Raw genomic sequence first — 10,546 nt, forward strand, 5'->3', positions numbered from 1 at the left:
TATTTGCGAGTTTGTTTTAATGAGGCGGAACCAGTCCAGTACCCCTCGTCAGTCACTCCGTGTGGGGGGCCGCTGGCCTTACTACAGAGCACAGCACGGGAGCTCCGTGGGGCACTAGCAACGCCACATATAGCTTAACTACATTTCTCAATAGTGTTGCTCCTTTTAACCAAATAGCGTTCTTTGTAGTGTAACGTTAGCTATTTTTAGACCCAAGTAGTTACTCGCTACTGCCCGGAGAAACTGGACTGCTAAATAAAGATTAAAGATCTAGTGTTGATGCTCATTCAATGCCAACAACATTAGCTAAATAGCTAACAAGCGAAATACAACGTATAGCATAGCTACAACACAGAATAACGTTAATACAATTACATGCATCATTGTTTACAATGAACGGGTGGGACTAGTCAAAGGACTGGACACGGGGACAAGTTAAACATGAATACATTTATTATAACAGGTAATCGAGTTGCGCTCCCGTGCCTACGCACCACAGGGCTATTCTATTCTATACGGCTTTGGCGCTTCCTCCTCATCGTTGATTGCCTGTAGTAGCTGCATCTAACGTTAGTAGCTAACGTTAAAACTAACCTAAAGTTAGTTGTTCACCAACAATCTCAACATTTGTTTTATCATTAGCTCAAAAACACAGAACCGGACGAGATGCTGCTAGGATAATAACAACAATACTTCCGCTCCGGTCGGTGGGCTTCAAAATAAAAGTCTAAAACCGGAAAAGACGGAGCGGTGGGCTTCAAAATAAAAGTTTTGTGAAATAAATTTCTCAAAAAAAAATTCTCTAACCGGTCGCAATAATATCGCTTATCGCGATATTTTCGGGGGCAATTAATCGCTCAGCAAAATGTGTTATCGTGGCAGGCCTAGACCCAGTCAACTATTCACTTTTAGTTTAATACATGATGAGGCATTGTCTAACCGAACGGTATCTAGTCGGCCAGCTACCGATAGCTCCTGACATCAACAAACGCTCCACAAAGTCTAGTAGAGACGTGTATGCTACCTGTTAGCTCACGTTAGCGCAAGTTAGTTCACCGTTCAAAACGAAATGTCCCATTGAACTAAATAATTCACTGAGGCGTTGTATTAACGTTATATATCCGGCTAGCAGTAGCTACAGATAGCTCCTGATATCAATGTCTTATAACACTGATTCGATGCGTATTCGAGCTGAGGGCTTGCTGAGCACAGTTAAGTAACGTTATGCCAATAGGGTCCAGGTGCAGCGCCGGAGAATCCTGGCCGTAGCTCTGCTCGAGGCTACTCGAGTATAGGTCCAGGTGCAGCTCCGGAGAATCCTGGCCGTAGCTCTGCTCGAGGCTACTCGAGTATAGGTCCAGGTGCAGCTCCGGAGAATCCTGGCCGTAGCTGGAGGCTACTAGAGTACACACAGACAGTGAGCTTGTTGCGTGGTGGCGATGTCTCGCAGATAATACAAGTACAAGTCTAATTATATAATATATATATTTTATAAAAAAAAAAAAATTATATAAAATAATTTTTTTTTTTATTTGCTTCAAATTATACCGTGATATAAATTTTAGACCATACCGTCCACCCCAGGTAGTACATGGCATGCTAGTCTCACTAACTAGCTAACATTGCTGTGACCACAGTTCCAATGCTGTGTTGTATCAAATAAAAGTCACACCATAGCATTGTCCAGCTGACCAACACACGTTAACGTTAACGTTAGCTGCTCTTAATAAATAAATGGTAAATGCACTGCATTTATATATAGCAGCTTTTATCCAAAGCGCTTTACAATGTATGCCTCACATTCACCCATTCACTCACACATTCACACACCAACGGAGGAGGCAACCATGCAAGGTGCCAACCTGCTCATCGAGAGCATTTAGGGGTTAAGTGTCTTGCTCAAGGACACTTCGACACGCTGCCCGGGAGGAGCCGGAATCGAACCGGGAACCTTTTGATTACCAGACGACTGCTCTACCTCCTGAGCCACTGGCTCCCCAAACATAGAGTCAGCGATGTTCAGACCAAGCTGCCAATGACCTAACGTTAACCGGTTAGACTGGCTATCTAGTGCTAACGTAACATCTGTGCAGCAACAAATGTACGAGACAGCTACACACTAAGGCCCTGTTTAGACGGAAACGCTAGCTGGTGAATCCGCAAAAATATTTTTTCGGATGTGCCTTTCGTTTATACAGACACAGCGTTTTTACGGGGTGAAACCGTAAAAAAGTGAGACCACCTTCCAGGGTGGAATTCCTAGAAACGATAAACCTTTGCGCTATCATCTCATTTCGTCATAAAACAATGACGAAAGGGTTGTCAAGGCTCTCGTCACGCGTACTGCTTACATCACAGGCATGCGCCAGTAGCCTAAACAAAGCATGTCTGATTCTATCCATGGCGATCACCTGAAGGCTACATTGGCAGTACTTTTAAATACACAAGAATCTGTCCCGCGGCTATCACAACTATTAGTACTGGACCCACTGTCTGTGAGTGACTCTGCTTTGGTCCAATCACATTCCCCACCCACAGTCTGCGAATCAGAGGCAGAGTAGGGCGGGTCTTCACAGCACGTCATGTGACATATGCGCCAATCGTGTTACAGTGGGGCTCAGTCGTCTCGAGTCGTTACAGCGTCGTCTGCACGCAGAATTCCATCCCAAAACGCTAGTCTAAACGCAAAATTAAAAGTGAGACCGTAAGACGACTTTTGCGGTTTCTGTTCAGACTCTCTCCGTCTAAACGTAGCCTAAGTTAGCAGCCGTTACCCATAAGGATAGCACCCCCCCCATCACATCTGATATTGTTCCAACCATTTATAAATCCCTCTGGTATTTTTATATTCTGTTCCAGCCGAATCCTCCCGCAATAATTTAAGCCAGCGTTTCCCAAACTCTGGGTCCCGTTTTTATTGGGTCGCCAATCAAAAGTAAAACAAAAAGATATATTACATTTTGTATTATTATTATTTTTGATTAAAAAGCTGTAGATGTGTTGATTCTGTTTGGCACCACATACTTATGTGAATCTGGGTTTTCTACTCTAGCATACCTGAAAAACAAATACAGAAACAGACTAAATGCTCAGCATGACCTCAGAATAGCACTTTCAAAAACCAGGCCCAGAATAGATCTGCTGGTTGAAAACTTCAACCAGCCACATACCTCTCATTAGATTTCATTGTGCCATAGATGAAATATTATACCCCTTCTATCATGATGTCAGGTCAGTAGAATTTTAAAATAAGTCAGTACAAATTAATCAGAATGTTGCTCAATGTTGGGGTTTAAGGTTGAGGGACTGAGGGAGGGGGTAAGAAATGGAAAGGAGATTAGAACATGTTTGTTCATTTAAGTGTTACAAAATTGTATCTTATGTGGTGAGCAACTTAACATTACACTCTGATTATTGCTGTGATGTACTTTTATAATTAAATAAATACATTTCATATACATTTGAAATTCATGGTTTGTTGTGTTCTTTATCAGTAGTTTATAAATGTATGTTATGGCAATTCATGATGTATTTTTGTAAGTTTGGGTCCCGGGGAAACACCAAATTTCTCTTTTGGGTCTCGAGCTGAAAAGGTTTGGGAACCCCTGATTTAAGCTAATGTTACTTCTGCGCGAGTCGTTGTGGTAGAGCAGGGAAGGGAGCGAACAGAGGGAACGGAGGGAGCGGAGGGAGCGGAAGTAGTCTCTGTGGCAGCATTTAGAAGCCGTTGTTGTTGTCATCGTCGTCGTCGTCCCTCTGGCCGTTAAAAAGGTGTATACGGTAAACTCTCCGCGGAACTGTATGTAGGCCAAAAAAAGACTTCTCGTTTTCCTGATGTAAAGCGTATTCCCACACGCTCATCCTTGGCACGGCTGTGACTTTCTGCACCCGAGCACAGGCTGATTGGCCCCGGTAGTAGTACACACACACACTCACACACTCACACACACGCACACGCACACGCACACGCACACACACACACTCTCACGGACGCGACTGAAAATGTTATGTCTGCCTCGGGCAACGCCCCCAGCGGACACCAAAATAGGCTACATGTTTATGCAATTAGGATTCCTCAGTGAGCTTTGGATAAACCTGCCCACCAAATGGCATAGCGGTTGATCCAAAATGCTGCGCCACAATATAAAGTAAATATTTTATTACCTTTCAACCTTCCTGTCATTATTCCACAGGGGGTGGGGGGGGGGGGGGACTTTTGATGATCACACAAAATAATGTCCCTGAAAACAATTTTAAATGGTGCGACACCAAAAAAATTTAAGTAGTTTAAATGTATAATTTATTTTCTGATGTGTTATTAAATTGAACCCGGGAGGGTGGAATCGTAATGTGCACATGGCATTTTAAAAACGTTTGCTTTGTTACTGTGCCGGACACACCATTTATCTTGTGCCTTCCTAATGGTGTTTGTCTGATGGCTCTAAAAGCGATTTTGAAATTAAATGTTACAAAGAAAAAGCTTGTTGAATAGTATTACTTGTTATTTCACTTGTTAGTTTTGCCACCACAGTCAACCCTGCCAATTTTCCACCGTTGACTGAAAACACACCTCTTCAAACAATATCTCAAATAAAAAATATATAAAAAAAGATATATATAAAAATGTGTATATATAATTTATATATATATAAAGAAAACATCTTACTTACTTACTATTATGTACCTTACTACTGTGCTATATATCCTTATACTACTACCTATCATGCTAATGTCTATACTACTATATGCACTCAAAAGTGTAACACAAGTAACATTTATTTTTTAAAACAAAGATACTTTGCTATGAAAAATAAATAAAATAATAAACAAAACAGTCTTGTCCAAAAAGGAATAGGAAGAAGCAATTACCTTATCAGGTACTACATGTCCTATTGCAATAAATGAATAAACCCTTTAAGTGTTCAACAAAATCATCTGCAAACAAAATCACGTTTGTTGTTATATCATTGCTGTTAAGTTATTTTACAATCAATAGGCTCAACATCTCCAATAATGAGTTACAACCTCCCTCTTTACTGTTCCTTTCTAGAATCGCTCTTTTGCGTTTCATTTTGAACTGTAATTTCAGTTTAATTTCGTCATCATATCTATTCCAGAGAGTCACCCCACAAACAGAAACCTGGCCTATACAGTAGCATAAAGAGACATAGACTGCACTGCACTGAACTTGTTGTTCCGAGAAATCCATTACATTAAATCTCATTTTGCTTGACTGACAATAACCATAAGCCACGTTCCCTTTGAAGAACCTAGGGCTAACTCCCTTGAATTATGGATGACTGTGTGGGTGCGTACGTGTGCATATAGGTTGTGTGTGCCACTCATTTGGTCTCATTTATCATTCCGTTCGTATGTTGTTCGTATGTATGTTTGTAAAATGCAGCCCTGCTAAAACCTTACTCTACATTTATCAACCTTGCCACTCGTACGCCCGCTGTTTCCCCAGGTGCAACCTCGTTCACGCGACACGTTCATTAACATGCATTAACAGACATTAATATAACAACAACACCTACTGTACCTTTCGCCACAACATGGAATACATAGTGAATGCTTGACGTTGCTGTTGATTAGTGCACAGTCGCTGCTTGCGGAGCCGGCATTTGATGTGAAGTGGATGAATGTCCAACATGATTAATTTCCACAGTGCTGATTACATTTACATTTAGGTCTATAGGCTTTCATGAACGCCATACACTCAGCCATGTAACACAACGACATCTACCTGCTTCGGAGCTCCATAATTGACGTACAAGGCTATGTTGGTATATCTGATAAGATATTGTCCATACCATAATTTAACGGGCACACTATGTAATTGTTAGGGATGGACATTGATTTTCCCTTGTTTTTACCAGCACCTACACTGTGTAGTAGACCCTATTAACTATTACACGGCTGAATGGCATGCAGGTTACAGGTAGCTAGCTAGCCAGGTAGCATAACAGTCTGTTAACAGCTAGGAGAACATAAAATAAATATGAAGAAAGAGGGACCAGAGATGTTACCATGTTGTTTCACTAAGCTCACACATTTCAAGCATCAGTCATGTAACTTTCAGAACGAATGCTTTTGTTCCCGGAAATACGTTTGCCTGGTCCGCTAATGTTAGCTGTTAGCAATGACCGCAGCCGGCTAGCTCGCTTGTTTGATTATGTTACGTTTGCTATTAAGTCAAAACAAAATCATATGTTAATGTGGGGGGCGGGGGAGGGGGGTTGATTAGTATTCGTATAGTTCCCAGTGACTATCGAATAGTAATTTTGTGAGTTTTGCCCATCCCTAGTTGGTAACTGATGAGATATTATCCATACCATAATTTAACGGGCACAGGTAATTGTCTAGTTGAGTATTTGAAAGTGACCAAACTTTCAAATACTCAACAAACTCATTTGTATCGTGCTTGAGAAATTGTGACTTCCCTTAACACTTTGAATGCCCATCACGAGATAACTCGGGTTATCAGCCCGCCCCCTGAATGCCCATCACGAGAATTCTTGTTTTATTTTTTTTATTAGCGATCTGAATTCATATTTCATCAACCGAGTCTACCGTTGGTAAACCTGCCCCGCCAGGCGCTCAGATGTGAAAAGAGCGCCCCCTATCGTCTCCCAGATGGTAATGCACCCTTTTGGATTGGACTCAATGAAAATGGATGAGAAAAAAAAACTCCGGAATCCACATTTTACTTCTCACGCATGTAACCGGAGCCGATCAGATTCATTCTGGACCCTCAGCACAGCGTGTAATATGTGTTTTACAGTATACGCGTTGGATCAATAAAAGGATTGATTTTTGGAATGGCGATCAGGAATTGGAATAATCCATTTGGATACCATCTGATCTCAGGTAAGGAATCTATTTTACCAGTCTTCAGACCTGTTTTCACGGAGATATAAGGTTTTCCCCTATATGTGATATGGCTGTTTGACTGTAAGAGCGATCAGGAACTAAGAGAATCGATTTTCAGCTTGCGGCACCAGCGTGCATACGTACACATATACTATCGATAATCTAGCGTTTATTTGAAAACTATTCATAAATAGGCCGAAAAATGACAACGTTCTAGAATATTACAGTACAGGGCGTTTATCACAGATTCTTTTTTTCCCCCTTGAAAACGAGGGTTTTTCAAAATGCTATAAAACGGAAATGAACCGATAAAAAAACAATCCGCTTCGACAATGTTGACTGGAAATGAGTCATTGATAAGCGACGGGCAGATTAGACACATAGCCATAATTTAAAACATAGATTAGGCGATATTAATGCTAACATTGAAGTTGATGGTGGGCATTCAAGCACTAAATGTGCGCCCTCTGCTGGGCACTGAAAGTGTTAACTGTCTGTAGTGTGGTAGTGAAAGGGTTAACCTTCTATAGTGTGGTAGTGAAAGGGTTAAAGTCACTTTCCTTGAAAATGTATGCTATCTAAAAGAGACTATATGAAGCTAGAATGTTATCTAAAAGAGACCATATGAAGCTAGAATGTTATCTAAAAGAGACCATATGAAGCTAGAATGTTATCTAAAAGAGACCATATGAAGCTAGAATGCTATCTAAAAGAAACCATATGAATCTAGAATGTTATCTAAAAGAGACCATATGAATCTAGAATGTTATCTAAAAGAGACCATATGAAGCTAGAATGTTATCTAAAAGAAACCATATGAATCTAGAATGTTATCTAAAAGAGACCATATGAAGCTAGAATGCTATCTAAAAGAAACCATATGAATCTAGAATGTTATCTAAAAGAGATCATATGAAGCTAGAATGTTATCTAAAAGAGACCATATGAAGCTAGAATGTTATCTAAAAGAGACCATATGAAGCTAGAATGTTATCTAAAAGAAACCATATGAAGCTAGAATGTTATCTAAAAGAGACCATATGAAGCTAGAATGTTATCTAAAAGAAACCATATGAAGCTAGAATGTTATCTAAAAGAGACCATATGAAGCTAGAATGTTATCTAAAAGAGACCATATGAAGCTAGAATGTTATCTAAAAGAAACCATATGAAGCTAGAATTATCCTACAGGGACAATTACATTACTCACGGAAACAGACGTAGATAATACGAACTCAGACAAATGCTCCTACTCTGTCTGTCCCATTATCCACAGCTGCATGTACACAGTAGCCATGTAATCAGTCCAAAACACAGCCATACGCCACGGGCAACAACAAAAAGGACAAAACAAGCGATCGGTGGCCAGACTTGGAATTTGTGCAACGCGACACAAAGACGGTACAGAATTGCAGCAGGGGCTCCGGTCCAGCTGTTCTGAAACCCTCCCTCCCTCCGCGGCGGCAGAGATGGGATCATGCCCAGTCGAGACCCACGCGGTCGCACCAGAGCTGCGAGGAGCACGCTCCCTCACGCGGTCACGGCCGCTGGTGCACACGCACATGATTGAGCAAATGTGTGATTATGTGATGGCTGTGTGTGTGACACAGTGTTGAGTCCAAGACTCATGACTCGACTTGGACTCGAGCATTGACTGCATTCGGACTCGGAAGGTGCAGACTCGGACTCGGACTTGTTAATTGATGAATACAGTTTATAAAAAAAATTTGTAATGGGCCCTAATCATTTGGCATAAGCTATTGATGGCTAGTGCATTTGTGTGGCTATTGTGTCACAAAGTAAAGAAACTCCCTTTGAAATAGAATAGAAATACTTTTATTATCCCGAGGGACATTTTACACTGCAAATCGCTCAACATTAAACATTTAGACAGAACGGGTCACGAATAAGAATAACAAAACAAATCAAATTGCCTAAGAAATGGTTACCGCTGTGTCATTTATGTTTAATGTAGTCGGCTCTTTGACTGCCAGAGTGGAGTGGACTCAACCTCTATGACTTGGAGTTGGACTCGAGATATTGTGACTCGACCACTACAACACTGACCCACATGATTGAGCAAATGTGTGATTATGTGATGGCTGTGTGTAACACGTTGCTTCCCCCCCCCCCCCTCTCACGTTAGACCAAGCGGCTGAAGCGGCAGGAGCTGTTTGCCAGAGAGGGCTTGACGTGGCAGAAGATCGTCCAGTTCTGCACCCAGCAGCAGCAGGACAAGGCCGGGCAGCAGGCGGCCGCTCGGGAGCTGAAGAGCATCCTGCAGGCCGCCAAGCAGATCGGTGAGTCTTTCCCTTCAACTTCAACTTCAAAACCACTTTATTTTCCTTTTCGCAACTTCATTTGTTGCAGTGGTTAAAAGACAACATACAGTCACAATTAGGGATGTTCGATATTGTTTTTTTTTACCGATATCCGATATTGTCCAACTCTTAATTTCCGATACCGATATCAACCGATACCGATATATACCGATAATTTCAGGTAATTAACATTACATACAACATTATGCATACTTTTGACAATTAATAAAATAAGAATTGTTCTTACTTGCTTGCCTGGGTAAATAAAGGTTAAATAAATGTTAAAAAAAAGAAAGAAATGGATGGATTATCCAATGGGGGGTCCGGAAGGGGGGGGTACGAGCTGGAGCATATGTGTGTAGGTTTTTAGATAACAGGTATTAGGGGTATATCCTATATAAGATAATTAACTAAAATGTGATTTCATTGGATGTGCACTGACAACTAATGCTTGTATATCTTATCGTGTGTTGTCATGTTTGTTTATGTGTTTGTTTAAAAAATAATAAAAAAAGAAAATACAAAAAAAATAAAGAAAAAAACCCAGATAATTTCCGATATTACATTTTAATGCCAATATCTGCCGATACTATCATCATCATCATTAGGTGGCTTCTTCGTTCCGAAGGTTGCCTATCACTCTCCAACCCATTCTGTCCCCACTTCTTCTCTCCAACTCCGTGACTCCGCCTCTCACTCCACTCCAATCACAGACGTCGTCTACCCAGCCTCTTCTTGGTCTTCCACTTCCTCTCTTTCCATCCACCTTCCCCATCACCACCTTCTTGAACATCTCCCCGCTGGATCCTCTCAGAACATGCCCGCACAACTCCATCTTTCTCTTTTTCAACCTCTCCAGCAGCTGTCCTCCTTGCATATCCGCTCTTCTCAGTACCTCCTCATTCTTGATCTTATCCTTCCATGTTATCTTCAGCATCTTCCTCAGCGTCCACATTTCAAAAGAGTCTATCATCTTCTTTGCCTCTTCATTCAGCGTCCATGCTTCTGCTCCGTATGAAAAGACTGACATAACATTCCAATATCGGTAGGTCGATAATATCGGACATCCCTAGTCACAATACATTTACATTTACATTTAGTCATTTAGCTGACGCTTTTATCCAAAGCGACTTACAAGTTCTGTACGACAAGACAGCAAGAAGGGTACAACTCTATCAGCTGAGTAACAATGTTCATCAAGTGTTGCGTGTTACAGTGTAGGTTAGTTTATTAGGACAAGTGCATGACAGTAAGGTTAGTCAGGGTTAGATTTTTTTTTTTATTTTTATTTTTTTTAATCATTTCAGATAATGGTTGAAGAAGTGAGTCTTTAGTCGACGGCGAAAGATTGG

General features: G+C 41.0%; 1 protein-coding gene across 1 annotated transcript in view; it reads left to right on the forward strand.

Moving 5' to 3' along the window:
• Positions 1-9,173, forward strand: part of LOC311248723 (activating signal cointegrator 1 complex subunit 3-like) — a gene marked incomplete at its 3' end in the record, with an annotated part of 40,989 nt that extends 31,816 nt beyond the window's left edge. The window contains exon 3 of the mRNA XM_084339558.1: positions 9,020-9,173. Coding sequence (XP_084195684.1) covers positions 9,020-9,173 — 154 coding nt within the window. The remainder of the gene's footprint in view (positions 1-9,019) is intronic.
• Between the last annotated feature and the right edge of the window lie 1,373 nt (positions 9,174-10,546).

Source organism: Notolepis coatsorum, assembly GCF_963971535.1.
Source record: "Notolepis coatsorum genome assembly, contig: SCAFFOLD_406, whole genome shotgun sequence".
Taxonomy (NCBI): Eukaryota; Metazoa; Chordata; class Actinopteri; order Aulopiformes; family Paralepididae; genus Notolepis; species Notolepis coatsorum.